The sequence below is a fragment of the Dipteris shenzhenensis genome, chromosome 15 (assembly GCF_047967505.1).
Source record: "Dipteris shenzhenensis isolate YYH24624 ecotype China chromosome 15, Dip_SZ_1.0, whole genome shotgun sequence".
Taxonomy (NCBI): Eukaryota; Viridiplantae; Streptophyta; class Polypodiopsida; order Gleicheniales; family Dipteridaceae; genus Dipteris; species Dipteris shenzhenensis.
This window is the reverse complement of record NC_141610.1, coordinates 5,321,419-5,340,702: the sequence shown is the minus strand read 5'-3', so window position 1 is coordinate 5,340,702 and position 19,284 is coordinate 5,321,419. Positions and strand designations below refer to the sequence as shown.

Below are 19,284 nucleotides of genomic sequence, written 5' to 3'. Positions count from 1 at the left end.
GCTCATTCCAGGACGGGCAGTTTGGATGGGAGTTCGGACGGGAGAGTCCAGAATTGGATTCCTGAACGTGTATGCCCAAGCATGTAGACAGCACCGGTCAGCTTTTTGGAGGAGGCTATCAGAGTGTCTTCCGGATGTTGATTATTGGATTGTTGGAGGAGACTTCAACAACCTGGAGTTTGGGGAGGACAAGCAGGGCGGCGCCTCGTTCTCAGAGATGCCAGCAGCAGAGCGTAGCACCTGGGAGCAGTTGATTTTCATGATTAGTGGCAGGACCTGTGGAGAGAGCCAGAGTTCAACAGGACTCTTGGCAGCCTTCTCTTCTCCTTTGGACAGAGGAGGCACGATGGATTGCGCGAGAGATTAGACTACTTCTATGTTGGGGACTGGGCATTACACAAAGGCGGTTCTACCGGGATTCTGGCAGGTACCACGATGTCCGATCACTCTCCAGTGGTACTCCACTTGGATCAGCCCTGCCGAGGTCTCCCCCAGAAGGGGGTTCGCATTCAAGAGGACCTCTTGCAGGACGAGGAGATTCATCAGGTTATGGCAGAGCTCTGGGAGCACTCAAAGATGGCACCAATTGGGCTGCGTGGGTGGCCGATGCGATTTAGAGGAGCAGTGTGGAGCTGCAGGCTCACGCCCTTAGGCAAAGGAGGATCCTTCAGGAGCAAGAGCGGGCTTTGAGGAGAGACCTCACCTCCATTGAGAGGCTTAGGGAGTAGGACTCAGTCTCTCAGTGGCTTAGTGACAGATTGGAGAGTGCTTGTCTTGAGCTTCAGGAGCTTCAGGACACAGAGCTACGGCAGGCTGAGTTCTCCTACCATTCCTCCCGGGCCCGATGGGTACAGCTGGGGGACAGGATGACGAAGTAGTTCTTTCAGACCACTGGGCCCTGATCGATCGGCACATAGCTACAGCGTCTTCGGGACTTGCAGGGCATCATGCACACTGACCCGTAGGAGATTCTTAACATGACCACATAATTTTATAGCCAGCTCTTTCAGACAGAGAGGATGACCCCTGCAGGTCTTGTGGGCCAAGAGCTAGTTTGGGATCATGGTCCGACAGTAGTCTCGCGGGACTTATGCAGCAGACTTAGGAGCCCTTCACAGATGAGGAGCTCTGGGAAGCCCTCAAGGCTCTCCCAACCCAGAAGTGCCCGGGGGAGGATGGCTTGACTCCGGCCTTCTTCCGGAACTTCTGGGAGATTATCTCTACCCCCTTCCGTTTAGCTTGCCAGGAGATTTTCGACACAGGCCTTCTTCCTCAGTCCTTGTGCAGGGGGTGGATTTGTTTGATCCCGAAAGGGGGAGATAGGTCAGATATTCGACAGTGGAGGCCGATCACTTTGCTTGATACTGCTTACAAGATCCTCGCCAAGGTCTTGAGTTTGCGGTTACGGCCTTATCTTACCGACATCATCCATGACACACAGACTGGGTTTGTCTAGGAGCACAGCATCTTGGACAACATCTTCACGTTCTGGGAGGCAGTGGATTGGTCTAGGGAGGAGTCACAGTCACTGGCCATCCTTCTCTTGGACTTTGAGAAGGCCTACGACAGGGTGGAGTGGTCTTTCCTGGAGGGCACTATGAGGAGATTGGGTTTCTCAGACAGATGGGTCAGAGGAGTTTCAGCGCTATACACAGGGAGCTCTAGTCATATGATTATCGAAGGACACATAGGCGAGGCCTTCTCTCTCTCTTGCTCGGTTTGCCAGGGCTGCCCACTAGCTCCCTTCCTATTCCTGTTTGTAGCGGAGGCTCTGGGCTACTTTTTGAGATCACAGGTGGCGGGTCTCACAGGGTTGAGGCTCCCAATCAGGCAGGAGGAGGAGCTCCTTGACTCGGAGTTTGCAAATGACACGGCCTTGTATGTTGAGGGCACCACAGTGAGTAAGAGAGTCAGAGGCGCCTTGGCTATCTATTGTGAGGCCTCGGGGGCACGGATCAACTGGACGAAATCCATAGGCTTCCTCAGGGGCTTTGAGGAGACACAGGAGATGCGTGAGTGGGGGAGTGACTTTGGTTTCAGATGGATACTGTGGGGCCAGACAACGAGATACCTCAGATGCCAGGTGGGTATTGACATTACAGCAGAGCAACAGATTGCCCCGGTTCTTGAGAGTGTTAGGCGCAAGCTTCTCTATTGGAGCTCGGCCAAACTCTCCCTCACAGGTCGCGCCTTAGTGGCAAACCAGGTCCTTCTTGCCACTTCCTGGTATATTGCCTCATGTTGGTGCTTTCACAGAGGATGCATTGGGCTGGTTCAGACGGCATGAGGAACACTAGGGCCCAAGTAGCTTGGCAGACGGTGATCATGCCGCAGGCACTGGGAGGCTTGGGTATCATTGATCCGGAGATGCAGAGTAGGGCCCTTCTGGGCAAGCTGGTGGTTCGTGGCCTCACCCCAGGTGCCGAGCCTTGGAAGCTCCTCTTACAGAGAGGGCTTCTGAGGAACACCCCACGCACTGGAGGACAGTGGCAGTCTTCACATAGATGGATCTTCTCAAAGGCCCCCCTTACGGGGAAGGGCTCCCCTTTGATGAGGAGTCTTCATAGGGTTTGGCAGAGACTAGCAGGGGGTCTCATCCGTGCCCAAATACAGAGAGGAGTTTGAGCGTTAGCCCCTTATGTGGCACCTAGAGGTTGGAGATCAGGAGGGACATATGCTTGGGCAGCGGACTCACATTGGTTGGGCATAGTGGGACAGTGGACTAGGAGGGTCTTTTGGTCGCTGGAGCAGACTACCTATGGAGGCAGAGACGAGGCTTGATGCCCTAGCGCATCTGAGAGGGGCAGGGCAGCGGATGGGCGATATCGACTTAGCCATTCCCGAGTCCTAGTGGGAAGGACTTCACATTTGGAGAGACAGCAGATGGCTTGGGCAGTTTTCTCGTACTGGTGTTCCCTTGAGGATTTTGATGCAGCGTGATAGCATGGACCCCGGCTTTTTCCGTGTAGGACCTGAGGCCTACTGCAGCCCCTCATTGGGAGTGACCCTAAGATGGATGGGAGTCTTGATGGGATACACTGGCAGATGATCAAAGTGGTAGGACGCTTGGGGAAGGAGTGGCACATCGATCCTCCCAGTATCTTAGAGCAGGACGCCTCTAGATGGCGCCTTTGGCTATGGGAGGGCAGACCCTTGAGCGAGGTCCAGTGGGACCTCGAGGAGTGGTTCTGGCCCTCCAGGGGCGGCCTTGTTGAGACGACAGGTGAGATGCCCTTCTTTTCCTACACCACATGGATTGGCAGGAGACTTCAGATGGACTCGTCGAGATGGACTCCCTTGAGGGAGAGATACTGGGAGACCTAGAGAGTGCCCTGGGATGTTTGCTCCAGGTTTTGGACGCGGTTGTGGTCCAGCTTGCAACCGAGGAAGATTTCTTACTTCTTCTGGTTGGCAGCCCACGGAGGCTTGCCCACGGAGATTTCTTACTTCTTCTGGTTGGCAGCCCACGGAGATTTCTTACTTCTTCTGGTTGGAGCAGATGCGAGTGGAGGGGCAGTGCCATTGCTGCTCAGATGGTGTCCTGGAGACTATCCCACACTGCCTATGGAGCTGTACTAGCACAGCAAGGATCTGGATGAGAGCCCTCAGGATCATGACACGCATACAGAGCCTTCACAGAGACTACACATGGGGGATGGTGGCTTGGTTGACAGAGGGAGGACACGTGTTCTAGATTGATGAGATCTTTCCAGCCTATCGGTATAGGGTCAGAGCATTCAGAGGATTGCACTCCACAAGGCAGCCCCCCCTAACGCCCTAGCTCCTCCTTCCCCTAGGGAAGACGGTGTTTGGGAGGTGGTAGCCAGCATCACGGCTTGGAACATTTGGGTGGCTCGCTGCAGTCTCGTGATGGGAGAGCACACAGTTCCACCCTTGGCTACCTTGGTTGCCATCTGGCAGGATATCATTTACACTCTACGGTCCACCTGGGAGCGTGGAACTCCAGGCTCCAGGGAGACTATTGAGAGGCGTGCTCGTTTCTACAAGGCTTGGCTTGCATGTGTTTTCTACATTTTCACTCCGCGAGGGATTGGCTGGCTGTATAGTCCCCCCACTTGGCTGTTAGCCCCAGTTCCCGAGATCCCCTAGGCAGTGAGCTGGGCTTCTCTGGAACAGGCCGGTTTTTCTTTCAGCCTTTTCTGGTTTTTTCATACTCAACACCTTCGGGGCTGTTGTCTTGTATGAAATCTTTTCAAGCATTAATAGAAGGTTCCTTTCTTTGAAAAAAAAAAAAGGTCCTAAGTACAACATAGTCATGTCGATGGTTGACTATATATGAATCTCATCATCATCATCATCATCGTCGTCGTCGTCGTCGTTGTCATCGTTGTCATCATCATCATCATCAGGACATCAGGGTGGATGAGGCAATGGAGGTATGAAATCGGCGATTGAGTGCTGTCTGCCACTCACGGGTGCGGCCCTCGCACGTCTCTAGGTCATAGCTTTGTGCCTAACCAGGTCTACCGTGACCCCTGTCGGTCGGGCTCCGACTCTAAACAAGGAGGGGATATCCCCAAGTGTAATCTGTGTGTCAACCCTCTATCTGAGCTCTCAGGTCATTGGCTCTGGGTCACGGTCATGTTGAGGCCTCGTCTCGTGGGGTCCATGTGATTTGGATGGAAAAACTTCGTGATAGAGCTATGAGACGAATCACCCAAGGAAAAAGTCTGCTCCTGTCTCCGTGCTCGAAGTATCCTCTCTCAGTGTCTGAGTACCTCATGAATGAAGCCTGCCAAACATCATTGGTCTGGGTAGGAGAGGAATCGGGTCAAAATCCCATAGTTATCTTTGAAGAGACAGAGACAGTAGAAACGCCCTCGGCTCTCATAGTAAACAAGACACCTGAAGATGAAGTGCTCCTTTGTCTCAACCTCCTGCATGTCACATAGTGTGCATATGCGCCTCTTCCTAGGTAGTTGCTCTGCTCTGTCGCTCTCGATATGAAGTCTATGTGAAGAGACCCGGAACTGCCTAATAGAGATCCTCAGTGAGTGGGGTAAGTAGATTTGTGTGTATCCTAGGGGGTCAATGAAACCCTCCTCTGTGATATGTAAGCAGTGATCTCTGTAGAAGCTAAGCTTCACTGGGAGTTAACTCGGTCCTAACCAGGTCCCGAATGTGTGTAGTTGTAAGAGATCCTCACAGATAAACTGGTTGACCTTGTGTGATAGGAGAGGAGAAAACGGAGCATCCATGTTGTACTAGAAGGGAGGTAGTCTGTCCATGTGGAGCCCCAGTCGCTCAAACTATCTCTCTATGCATGCATACCAGCACCTCTGGTCCCCTCCTGCTGAAAGTGCCATAGAAGTGGATAGTGCTAGTCATGGTAGCGTGCTATGCCCAGAGGTGTAATCCCCCTACTCCTTGACTCGGTACAGCAGATACATGATGACCTGAAATGCAGCATCTAGTTGTAATGGCGGTGACCCAAACTCAACCTGAATGATCTGGTGAGGAACGGATGGCTTATCACGAAACATCCGTGATAACATGAGAACCTGTAGCCGCTCCACACGGGCCCACTCTATATCCAACAAGTCTGGCCCGCAACATGGGCTGCCATACATCCCCACTGGATGGACCAAGGAGTCAAAAAGCAACCCCTTGGTTCGTGGATCCTGAAACTGCGAGCGGAAGGACTGCCTCTCTGGTTTGGCCAATGAAGCATATCCTCTGCCCAAGCGTGCTTGCATCGCAGGTCTCATAGTGAAGATGGCTCTGGAAAAGACAACCCCAAGATAAGTGTATGATGAAACTATCTCAACAGGTGACCCATCAAATGTGAACTGCTTCTGGCGCATGACGGCTCGAGATGTATTGCAGATCATAACCTTGGTTTTACCCAGGTTGACCTTCAAATCATGAGACTCACAAAAGGATTGTAGTGCGTCAAGGTGTCTCTGGAGCCCCTTTGTTGAGGAAGACAAAAGAGCCACATCGTCCGCGTAAAGCAATATCCGGATCAACGTGCCTGGAAGAGAGCAACCAACCCCCCTGTGTCTGCATCATTGTCTCAAGCTCGTCAATGTAGAGGCCAAACAAGGTAGGTGATAATGGACAACCTTGTTTGACCCCGATGGTGCTCATGATCTCGTTTGTCCACCCGGATCTTGCCTGGACTCTGCCTGAAACTCTCTCGTAAAGTGCCATGACAGCCCAAATGATCTCCTGGTCATAACCCAAATCCTATAGGCGCCATATGAGGTGGGCTCTCAAAACTGTGTCCAATGCCTTGCGAAAATCCACAAAGCAACATTAAACCCTCTACTTCCGTGCCCTCACGTTCTTGACACTCCGCAAATCTATTGACCTCGGAATCAAGCACTGATGCATAAATCTTGGACATAATATGTCCAATCATAATGGTCCTGTAGTTCTCCGGGCTCATGGGATCCCCTGCCTTGTGGATGGGTGAGATAGTGTTAATGGTCCAGGTGCATGGAAACTCCAAACAAACAGCTTCATTAAAGAGCTTTGCTAAGATTGGGGCTAGGAGGTTAATCCCATATGCAATGAATGCAGTGCATAGTCCCTCATGATCCTTCGGTCGGCCATTATGAAGTTTCATTACGGCATCCTTTACCCCCCCCCCCCTTCCCTTCCCCCCCCCCAGTGAAGAGGGTGCAAGATGTGGGGCGTGGCATATGTGAGAGGTTAGGGACTGCTGGCTGATTTGGGATGTCATAAAGTATGCGTGCATAATCATATCAGACCTGAGTGTCAGTGAGTGGTGAGGGGGACCGTCCCTCTAGAAATCTCCGCCAAAAGTCCTTAGAGTTGTTACTAAACAAAATGTTCAGTAGATCCTCCTCATTCCGGTGAACGAAGTCTAGTTTCTTTCTACGTACCTATCAACGATACTCGCGTAGCGTCTTTGGTCTCTTCGGAAGAGTGTTTTGATTTTGAATCTGAGCTGACAGCGTAAAGCCTTACACTCATCAAGGCTGATGTTTGAGATAAGAATATTAATAGAGATACACTCAGCTGTCATTGTTGGAGAGTACACAAATGCCTATCTGTATGAGAACCAAAAAAAGCACATCAAAGGAAAGAAGGGGAGGGAGATCCCCGTCATTGGGCCATCCAATCAGCTAACCATTTGAGTGACAAATTTCTATGGGACCAACTCCGCTAGACAGCTAAGGATTTGGTGAGGATTGGCACTGTGGAGGAACAAAATCAATTATACAGCGCTACTAGTGCTTAGCATGATCAGTCTGTCTAAGCCCCTTAGCACCTTGGATAACCACTCAGGCGTTGGTGGAGCAAAGCCTAGTTTACCTTGGATCTCATTTGGTTTTCGTCATCTCTTGGCACCACAGTTTCTTTCTTTGTGAAAACTTTGAGTGTTTTATATTACAAGAGAGCTATCCAGGAAAAAATTGGTAAGCTGATGTGATGCATCACTTATTGAGTACTCGAGACATGACGACAACAGTCTCAATACTCTCGGACGATGAAGTTTTGTATGTATTGTCGATTGTAGATGACCGGAATACCCTACCAAAGGAGGTACTTCTAGAGACCCAAGGAGGTACTTCTAGAGACCCTAGTGGGAGGTGTCTTCAAGGAGTGGGTCAACGTTTCAGGTCCACTAGGGCAGTGTCTGGCAGATAGATGGGCAATAGCGCTTGGGCTGCTCATGCTTCACAACTCTTACCTCCTTTCTCCTGTAGATGATCAACAAGAGGGCAAGGGAGTGAGAACCCACCCCACCTACTTGAGAGTCACAATTGCATCAGTTGTTGCAAACCTTTTGGGTAGCCTTAGGAAGGGGTTTGGACTAGAGTGGAGGGCAAGAAAGTCGGCAAGCATGTAGTCAAGAACCGGAGTAGAAAGGCCCACAAGCGGCAACAGGCAAGGATAGGGCTTCTCATCCCAAGTGACCATTTTCTCCAGATGTGAAGGGTTCTTTGATCTTTCATTAGAGGGCCATAGGGTAGGCTCTATCAATATACTTCTAGAAAATTTTAGGGCTAGCTCAAGAGGTCCCTCTATCTTCCAACCTACCTCCCAATCACCGCCCTCACCATTGCCATAGCCTCCGCTTCCTTCTTCACCCTCTTCGCCACTCATGGCTTGACCTTTGCTGCTCCCCTCTCGTCATTTGCTATTGCTCCCTTGCTCATCACCCTTGTCACCCCCACAATCACGGCCCCCCACCTCTTGATCCCATCCCATAGACTCAATTTCATTTGCGTTGCCCTGCCTCCCCTCCTCTGCCTAGGCTTATTTTAGATCTTCCTTGCTAGCTCTTGGCCCAATGTCTTCCCTAGACTTGGCCTCATTCTTTCATCCTCCAAGGCTTGCCTAGGCCAGCCACTCCTATGTGAAGTCTAGCACAAAGGGCCCTAGAACTACACGGAGATATGAAGGATTGCCCTTTCGTTATGGAGATCTTAGAACTAATCTTGTAGCCCTTGAAGGGGGCACCATTGGAGCAGTGGTAGCTCCACCCGCCTGTTCTGGGTTTCAACTATGCGGCTACAAGAGATGAGCAATGGACTTAGTTCTGTTTGACCTCAAGTTGAACGTTTAGATGATGGAGGATTAGCTAGGACGTACAAGTCAGGAATTGTGGCTAGCACATGGTTAGATTGCTTTCCCAAGTGACACGTGGTTGTGGTTGTGAGATGGCATTGATCCATTTAGAGAGTAGAAGCTAGGTGATGCATTGACCCTCAAACCAGTGTGTAGATAGGATGGAAGTCATAATCTCTTTTTTAATGTTTGGGCGCTCAAGGTGGGCTTGGAACTAGTGATGTCCCTTGCAGGGCGTTGCACGGATGTTCACTACTTGCCATCTAAGCCCTCAGTAAAATCCACTTGCTTAAGAGTGAGCCATACAGGCTTCTAGCCATCGGAAGGCCTTGTTCACCACCTCCCCATTGTCTCCATGAGTTAAAACACTAGTGAGTTGGAATGTGGATGGTTTCCATAATCGAGCATGTTAGCAGTAGTTGCAACACCTGATCTTATGGTAGGAGTTGCAGAGAGCCCTTGTGGGACGGTCAATGGATATTCTCATGCTCAAAAGCATACATGGAGGGGCCTTCTTTCAACAAGTGGATTTGATATTTGTTCCTGGTGGTGAGACATATCAGGGGGGTTTCCATCTCAGTGGGGCAAGCCTAGCCCTAGAGTTGTATAATGAGAGTAAGCTTATAGCGGGATGCACATTTTGAATGGGAGTGAGGATGAGGGATACACAAGTAGGGACCCTCAACGCTTATGTACCCACTTGCCGACAATAGAGAGCATTCTTTGGTAGCTGACAAATAGTCTTCTAGATATCGATTCTTGAATTTATCAACAACCTAGATTTTAAGGAGGATAAGTTGAAGGGGGATGCTTTCACGGCCATGCGAGCGGCATGTGGGAGTAAGTTAATCCTTACCATTAAGAGCCAGGATGCTTGGCAAGAGGATGAGTTCTCCAGAGTTCCAGGGAGCCTTGGTCTCTCTTTCAGCCAATGTCGACACCATGGGCTCTGAGGGAGATTGGATAGATAACTTACGTGTCTAGTCGGCATAAGGACCTAGCCTCCATTGAGTGACTCAAGGAGCACGAGACAGCCTCTTCATGGTCGACGGATAGGTACGAGAGTGCTAGGTTAGGCCTACAGGCAATAAACATCTAGTGCGTGGAGTACTCCTATCACTCCTCCAAAGTGAGATGGGTGCAACAGGGAGACAGTATGACATGGCAACCCTAAACCATTCAGAGTCTTCGCTTCAAGGGTTGTGAGACGATGGAGGCTAGATGCTCTCGAAGTTGCAGGATATCCTGCAGACGACTACCTCCTTTTATCGGCGTCTCTCTCAACCAAAGCAGGAGACCCCAACAGTGTTGGTATCACGGCTCCCCTCCATGTTCTCCCAGACATCATGGCACAACCAGAAGCCCCCTTCATGGATGAGGACCTCTTGGAAGCCCTCAAGGCTCACCCTATGCAGAAATGAAATGCCCAAGGGAGGATGGCTCGTCCCTGATGTTCTTTTGCTGCTTTTGGGAGCACATTAGCACTCCCTTGCACTTAGCTTTCCTGCTTTTCATTTCAAGCTGCTCCCCTAGTCACTAGCCCAGGCTTGACCTTAAAAGGAAAATCACCCTGTAAACATAGTCTACAAGCTCTTAGCCAAGGCTTGAGACGCCCGCTAGTGGCACGCAATCACCCTTTTGGACTTAGTCTACAAGATCTTAGCTATGATGACATCCGCTAGTGGCATGCAATCACACTTTTAGACATAGACTACAAGATCTTAGCCAAAGTCTCGAGCTAGAGGGTCCATCCGCATCTCCTCGTCATCATCCCTAACACCCAGATAGGTTTTGTTGAGGGTGGATTTGGAGAAGGGGTACAATAGGGTGAACTCAACTTGCTTGGAGAGCACCATGAGGTGTCTAGGCTCGGACTAGTGGGTGTGGGGGACTTTTGCCCTTTATGCAAGCAGCTCCAGCTAGGTTCTCATAGGGGACACACAAGGAAGGCTTTCTCACTTCCCAGACAGTGTGAAAAGGTTGCCCCCTAGCCCTTTCCTGTTTCTTTTCATGGTAGAGGTGCTAGGGTACTTCCTCTGCTCTTAGGATGGACTCAACTTTCTTGGAGAGCATCATGAGGAGTCTAGACTTCTTGGACTTGTGGGTGTGGGGGATTTTCGCCCTTTATGCAGCCAGCTCCAGCCAAGTTCTCATAGGGGGACACACGAGGAAGGCTTTCTCACTTCTCACACAATGTGACAAGGCTGCCCCCTAGCCCTTTCCTATTTCTTTTCATGGTAGAGGCCCTAGGGTACTTCCTCCGCTCTCAGGCGGTTGTCTTGGTGGGTATCAACCTCCTAATCCAACAGGAGCAGCTGCTAGACTAGAGTTCACAGATGACACAACCCTGCTCATAGAGGGCTCACCAGAGAGCCTAGAAAGGGTTTGGCTCCCTTGGAGCTTTATTGTCTGGCTTTGGGATCCATGATCAACTGGAAGAAGTCAATTGGTTTGGTCTTAGTAGAGGCTTTGAGGAGCTCCAGTCATGGGGAGTTGACCTTAGCTTCCATATTGGATTTCCTTGGGGTAGACGGCAAGATACTTGGGCTGTCAGGTGGGATTGGATGTTCAGTAGAGTCGCAGATTTCCCCGGTGCTAGAGAGTGCTCAAGCAAGCTCCTCTATTGAAGCTCGACTATGCTCTCTTTGGTAGGGAGAGGGTTGGTGATGAACCAGGCCTTGCTTGTGATGGCTTGGTTCATCACTTTCCGCTGGTGCTTCAAAGTTTGGCTCCAGGCTTTGAACTTTGGAAGCTCCTTCTCTAGTAGGCACTCCTAAGGAAAACACCCTGCATAGGAGGATAGTGGTAGTAGTCTCACTGATGAATCCTCATGGGGCCCCTCACGCAGAAGGGGTCGCCACGACTGATGCGTAGCTTGATGAGAGTGTGGTGGCATCTCTCAAACAGCCTCATCCGACCCCTCAGAGCAGAGATGAATTTGAGTCGCAGCCCCTGATTTGGCACCAGGACTTTCGAGACAAGAGGGTAGTATGTTGGAGCAGCACATGCACATTGGGTGGGCACAAGGGGACACCTGGCCGGCGACATCTCTCGGGGTATGGAGTCAGCTCCCCCATTAGCCCGAGGAGAGGCTGAGCACTCTTGCCCACCGAAGAGGGGCCAGCAGCAGGATGCAAGTTATCGAGGTGCCATCCCGGAGGCATGGGAGGAGGGGCTTGACCGGAACTAGATGTTACAGACCTTCCTGCACGAGTTTGATTCTTTCTTTGGGACAGTATTTCATCTGAGAGTCCTCTACCTACAACAATACCATGAGATGTTCTCTCCATTGAGATGGTTGTTTTCGCCATTGAGATGATCTCTCCAGCCTAGAGGATAGATGTTTTGAGCATCACTTGCTTGGATATCTAGGACTTGGTCCCTCCCTCTCACCAAAGACACGTATTCTGTCTGGAGGACGGCGTCTCGCAGATGTTGGCAAACATCACAGCCTGAAATATCTGGGTAGCACCCTGTGGTATTGTGATGTGGGGATAGCAGATTCGGCCTGCCCCATTGTGGTTGTTGAAGCCTGTTTGTAGTGAGCTGGGGTCCTGAGGAGGTAACTTAGGATCCATCTTCCCCTTTTGATTGGTCAAGAGTCCCATGGATGGCTGATCTTCATCGTTTTCTCAATTTTAAAATAAGAGGTTCCTTTCTTTGGGTAAAAAACAATCTCTGCTTCTGGAATGCATATATGCTGCTGTTCAGCTACCGACTGTGCCTTTATGAATGTTGATAGACTTCCTGCATCAGTTTTCAGTAGGTCAAAAGCAACTTGATCAGTCAATTAGCCTGTTATTTCGTTTGAGGATGTCCAAGTCACAAGTATCATTGAATCTTCTTGATGGAAGATACAAGACATTGGCTCCTAAGAGACCTGATAGAAGCATGGTATGATACAAGGGGTGCATTTAAACGAAGGGCTCCATTACATTTAGGTATGTTATTATATGGTTTGTAAATGTGAGATCACAGGAGCAACTCAATCTTGAAAATGCATAGAATTCATGCCAGATTGGTGAAAAGAGTTTAGTAAATGCAAAAGAAACATGAAGCTGCTCAACCCTCTGTCATTTTAATGAATCAGAAGCATGTATTTCCACCAGTTTTCTTCAAATTATTCATAATTGTGCTTAGGGACTTCATGGAATTTCTTGTTGCACCAGCATCGAAAGTGCTCGACTACTGGTTTGAGGTAAGACATTCATTTTGTTCAATGTTAGATATTTTGTGTCAAATGCCACATGAATATTTGAAAGACGTTCCAATTCTTTCTTTTTCCTGGTTGAAATCAAACTTTCAGGAGTCAGGAGTAACTCTGACACATGATCTGATTTGACTTTGCAGTCGGATATCTTGAAGGCTACTTTGGCAACTGATGCTGTTATAGGATCCATGGTAATAAAGTGGAAACTGAAGTGTCCTTTTTGGGTGTCCTGTGATTGTCTATTTTGTGAGAACATGCCGAATTGCTCATGCAATTAGGAACTTGTTCTAGAGAAAAGTCTTACTTGATGGGTGTTAGAAGCTGAATATTATCAATGATGTTACCATTGTACTGATGAAGACTGTTTTCTTGGTTATACAATCCTACAGCTAGTCTAAGCATGTCCATTGCATGGTTACACCACAACTTTTTGCTGTGTGACTCCAGCCCCCTACAATCCCTCCCTCCTTCAAAACACACACCCCCCTTCCTGACCAAGACCCTCCCAAAAAGAAGAATAAAATTTTCCTCTTAGTGGAACCATGCCAAACTTTTCAAGAGGAGATGGCAAGCAAGAGAAAGAAAGAAAGAAATAAAGTTTACTGAAAGTCTTCAAAAGACCGAAGGGGTCTATGAGACTAAAAATACCGATACATAGAGAGAACTCTCTGAACTCACGGACAGGAAGGGGGCTGGTGGCACTCTGGTGACCATCTAGAAGGGTGGAGATGCCAAGCCTAAGTGGGGGGATTGGCAACGTGTGAGGTTGCTGTGGTGGCATAAAACCTGTGATGGAGCGCTGACAATTGTCGATATGTGTGGTCCGTTGTGGTCTCCTAGCTATGCCCTTGCCGACGAACAAGGCCACTGTCACTCCCGTCAGCCGCACCTCTAATCTGGTAAGCATAGAGGGAAGGTCCCCTAGTATGATTGTGCCTTGACCCACTGGCGAGTCTGCAGTGTCTCTCGTTCTAGTCCTTGGATCCACCATCTCTCTTAGCCCTGATAGTTGGTGCTGTTTGGCTGGAAAAACTTAGAGATCATGCTCTGAGTGGAGTCTGGCTGTATGTCCTGATCTCGCCTATGTATCCTAAGTGTGTGCTCCATGTGTCGGATGGCCTCATGTATGAAAACTGCAATGCATCTCTAATCTGGGTAGGACAGGAGATTGGACAAACAGAGACAGACAAATAGGTAATAGGTAGGTAGTTAGGTAGATGGATTGATTGATTATTAAAAGTTTTCGAAAGTACGAAGGGTCTATGAGACTGAAAGAATCTGATACAATGAGCTACATGGGTGGAGCCTCTAAGTGGGCATCAACACCCAAGACAAATGCAACATAATCCTAGAAACACTAATACATATTAATGCCATATCCCATGGATAGGATGGAAACTATGGTGTGGCATCACTGCAATGACCCTCTAGAAGCTGGCAAAAGGGTCAAGCCCAAGGGGGAACCTGACAGTATACGAAGCTGCAGTGGCACAAAACTTGTGAAGGAACGTTGGCAACGGTTAGTATGTGTGGTCTGTTGTGGTCTCCCCTGCATCGGATAAGTGCAACTGTGGCCCTGCATCGGATAAGTGCAACTGTCACCCTCATCAGCCATGCTTGCAGTTTGGTGAACATGGATGGAAGGTCCTCAAGCCTGATCTTTGCATCAACCCACGGGCGAGTTTGTTGTGTCTCTCACTGTGGACCTTGGCTCCACCATTTCTTAGGGGCCTGTAGGTCCATGTTGTTTGGCTGGAAAAAACCGAGTGATCATGCTCTGAGTGGAGTCTAGTTGTGCATCTTGATCTCGCCTGTGTGTCCTGAGCAAATTCTCTCTGTATCGGACGGCATCTTGAATGAACATTGCCAAGTATCTTTGATACATATAAGATAGGAAACTGGATAGGGGCACGAAATCATCCTTGAATTGACAATGGTAACGGCCTTGGATCCCATAGTGCACGAGGCATTTCAAAAGCAAAGGACGACTCCTACTTGATCTTCTGCCTATCACATAGAGTACAAATGTGACCTTCTCTACATACGTCCTCCGCCCGCCCACTCTCAATGCGTAGTGCGGTGAGACACAGAACTACCCTCAATGCGTAGTGCGGTGAGACACGGAACTACCCGGTTGATATCCTCCAGGAATCAAGGAGGTGGATCCACGCATATCCTGGTGGGTCAGTGAGTCCCTCTAAAATTCACGAAGTAGTGGTCTCTATAAAAGCTGAGCTTCAAAAGAAGCTTGCTAGGTGAGTATGGTGGGTTTTTTTTCTTTCTTTCTTTCTTTCGCCATTTGCTCTCACAACTCACCACCCTTGCCTTTGGATATTGGCAGCCCACTCACTAGGGTTTTCTTTTGGGTTGTATTGATGGTAAGATCAAAGGCTGTCCACTGGTATCCAACAAGTTGATGGATTGGAAACACATCCTCTCGCATTTGGAAAGGCATTGCTAAGATTTCTTGCAGGGAAATTCTCTACGAGTGAGACCATACATTGGTAAAGGTTTTTTCGTCCCTCCGCTGGCTTTGCAAGAGCCTAGATGTTCATATTTCCTTAGTTTGAAAGGGATCCACTCAGTTGTAGATGCTATCCATGATGATGGAACCCTTCTTTCTTTTCCTTTGGCTGCTGCAAAATATGGTCTTGGACTCTTGGCATGCATTATCGCCCTATATGGCACACTATTACTCATATGCTTCAGTATTTTCAGCCAGTACCACCGCTAGAGATTGAAGACCGGCTTCAGGATTGGACTCTTCTTTTGCCAGGGTTGACATGCCGTCCTTTGAGGTTGTCTCACATTATTGTATCCACAAACATAGGCACACATCGATAGGTTGGGTACATATGCCATGCAGCCTAGGAGTTTGGGCCTACTTGTAAGAACGTGTGTGGAACTTTGGGGAGGGAGGGTTGCAAGCCAAAGTGGTGGATTACACAAGGGAGCATGTTATGAAGATGGCTTCACTTTTCAAGGTAGTGTAGAAACATGAGGAAATACTATGCATTGTTTGAAAATCAGGCGAGATTCTGTAAGTTTAGACATGACATTTTTTAACATGCTCTTCTCCTCTTCGTAGAACTGCCACTTTGTTGTTGTTTCAACGAATAAGAAGTGAGCTCCTTTGCTATTCATGACTTGGTACCGTTGAGCTCATGTGTTTGTCTGAGGATCTTTATCTTTCGTTATTTGGATATGAACCTAATCTACAATTGGAATCCCTCATGAGCATTGTGTGAAACCTCCAGTAAAACTGGTGAGCCTAGTTAATCTTGTGTTGCCATTTTAGCAGCACTAAATGGTATGAATGTCTGCATCAAGACACATGATACCCTTGGCATCCCTATCGCACTCCATAATAGCTTGTTTGATTTGACTTTAACACCTTTAGATCTCATAGATCTGTGAGGTCTTCTTAGATCTAATTTATCCCCTTGATTTCCGCCTGCCCCCCTCCCAGTCTCTTTATAGATGAACTGGAAGATTGGATGACAAAAAACAGCTGAGTCATCCAGGTGGCTGGTTATGCATTACTATTACTAATCTATGTGGATGATGTGGGTTTCTTAAGCATACTTCAATGCTTTGAGTAATTTCTGCCAATACTAAAAAATAACATATTGAAAACCAAAGTCATGGTGATTGCGTCCCGAAAAAAACAGATAAATTTCACACTTAAAGTAGGGAGTTTGGAAATAGTCACTTCATACAAATATCTAGGGATGGATTTTACAGAAAATTACAAATGGAACGCATGTGTGGGACTGAGAATTTTGGGCCATTTAAAGCATTGCACAGCTTCCAAAATAAATGTAGAAAGGCACATTTGTGGAATTGGGAGATGAGAAAATTCTTTTATAATGTGCTTGTGCAAACAGTGGTTCTCAATGGATGCCCAGCTTGGGCGCCCGGGCTGTCCAGAGCATATTGGGAAAAAATAGAAATGATCCACAAATGCTTTGTCATAGGAGAGTTGGGGAGAAAGGCACAGCCACCATACCCCATCTTACTAGCTGAAACATGTATGATCCCACTAGAGGGAGAAGCACTATGCCAATGTTTGGGATACCTCAACAAGGTTAAGAAGATGGATGCACACCGAATACCACACAATTCAATGGAGGCCACTAAAACCACGGGCTGGTTCAGAGATGGGAGGAATGGATGGAGCTATTGGGAGTAAAGGCTGCTGAAATACCAGGAAATCCAGATGAAATCAGAGACTTAGTAATGCAGAAACTGCTACAGAGGTTATGGCACAACCTAGGAACAAAAATGCAGCTTTACAAACGGGAAATCAACCCGATGTACAGCTATGCAACACAAAAATATCTTAGGGAATACATTTCAATATTTAAAAGGCAGTTGATCTGTAAACTACATGAGCTAGAAGTGGAGAGAGGCAGATGGATGAGGCCCAGAATGCCAAGAGAGGAAAGATTATGTGAAATACCAGGAAATCCAGATGTACACCCAGCAAACACACCAAATATTATGTACAATGGCCAGCAAATTGAAAGAGTGCAAACTTTCAAATACCTAGGGGTGGATATACCAGCAAATCACAGGTGGAGTGATTGTGTTCAAAGAAGGATTGATGCACGGTGGGGTAAGTACTATCAGTTTGAGAATGATTGCAGGAATAGTGACACTATAAGATGGGGTATTAGACAAATCCTTTTTGATGCATATGTTGTACAGACAGTATTATATGGGGTCGAAGTTTGGGGAGGAAGTATCTCAGCATCAAAATGGGATGATATTGAGAAGATGCAAAAATCATTCATCAGAAGGCACTTGGGAATCAAAATTACCACACCCTACTCAATCATGCTTCTAGAGACTGGCACCAAACCAATTGAAATAAGGGCATTGGAAAGAGTTTTCAAATACATCAAGAAGGTCAAGGCCATGGACATACACAGACTACCAAGAAAGGCATGGGAAGCAAGTAGAAGACTTCAAAAAACAAATAAGAGTAAGATATTATCCTCAGGATGGTGGCTAGATATTCATGGCTGGTTCCAAAGGTGGGAAGTTGCCTCATATTTAGATAGCCTCATATTTAGATAGCCCCTCAGACAAAATGGATGAGGAGGCACTGCAAAAAGCGCTCCTTGAAGCATTGCATCATAAATGGCAATCAGCTAAGAAAAGAGCTAAGTTTGAATACTATTGCCAACATATTAGTCCCAGCTATTGGAGCACATATGCTCAAGCAAAGGACAATGTTCAAAGATACATAAGCATGCCCATACCTATTAATGTCAGGCGTAATATTGCAAGTATGCATACCCGTTCTCATATGCTGGAGGTGGAGAGAGGAGCCTGGGGAGATACTTCAAGAGATCGACGAATTTGCCAAATGTGTGATTTGCAGGACGTGGAGACAGAAGCACATGTTTTATTGACATGCCCACAGTATGCCCACATAAGGAAAGATTTTCAGAATGTCGTAGAGAGGCACTCAAATCTTGTGAGCCTACTCATGCATGTACATCCTCCTATCTTGGGCACATATATTGGTAGGATTCTTAAGCACAGAGAACAATGCACGATGTCATAGGCTATAAAGCAGTGATACTGTGTTACTTTATCGCCCCTTCCTCTTTGGAGGACAGAGACTTCCTTTTTTGTATCTTCTCTGATCAGATGAGGTCCCATGGGTCATTTTTCGGCGAGGTCCCATGGGTCGTTTTTCGGCCCCCAGAGGACGATAATACAACATTCTATTCTATTCTATTCTCTCTCTCTCTCTCTCTCTCTCTCTCTCTCTCTCCCCCCTCGCAGCTCCCCCTGCAGCCCCTCGCAGCTCACCCCTCCCCCCCCTCGCAGCTCCCCCCCCTCGCAGCTCCTCGCCCCCCCCTCGCAGCCCCTCGCAGCCCCTCTCCCCCTCGCAGCTCACCTCACCCCCCCCTCGCAGCCCCCTCCCCCTCCCCCTCCCCCTCGCAGCCCCTCTCCCCCTCGCAGCTCACCTCACCCCCCCCTCGCAGCTCCCCTCTCCCCCTCGCAGCCCCTCACCCCCCCCTCGCAGCTCCCCTCACCCCCCCCTCGCAGCTCCCCCCTCTCCCCCTCGCAGCCCCTCCCCCCCCCTCGCAGCTCCCCTCTCCCCCTCGCAGCCCCTCACCCCCCCCTCGCAGCTCCCCTCACCCCCCCCTCGCAGCTCCCCTCACCCCCCCCTCGCAGCTCCCCTCTCCCCCTCGCAGCCCCTCGCAGCTCACCCCTCCCCCTCGCAGCCCCTCTCCCCCTCGCAGCTCACCTCACCCCCCCCTCGCAGCTCCCCTCTCCCCCTCGCAGCCCCTCGCAGCTCACCCCTCCCCCCCTCGCAGCCCCCTCTCCCCCTCGCAGCCCCCCTCTCCCCCTCGCAGCCCCTCGCAGCTCACCCCTCCCCCCCCTCGCAGCTCCCCCCCCTCGCAGCTCCTCCCCCCCCCCCTCACAGCTCCTCCCCCTCGCAGTGGCTCACCCCGCTCAGACCCTCCCCCTCGCAGCTCAGCCGCTCA

At 49.1% G+C, this 19,284-nt stretch overlaps 1 protein-coding gene across 1 annotated transcript in view; it reads left to right on the top strand.

Moving 5' to 3' along the window:
* Positions 1-19,284, top strand: part of LOC147893243 (FAD/NAD(P)-binding oxidoreductase family protein) — a 160,343-nt gene that overhangs the window by 75,217 nt on the left and 65,842 nt on the right. Inside the window, exons 5-6 of the mRNA XM_087385847.1 lie at positions 12,706-12,763; positions 12,916-12,966. Coding sequence (XP_087241973.1) covers positions 12,706-12,763; positions 12,916-12,966 — 109 coding nt within the window. The remainder of the gene's footprint in view (positions 1-12,705; positions 12,764-12,915; positions 12,967-19,284) is intronic.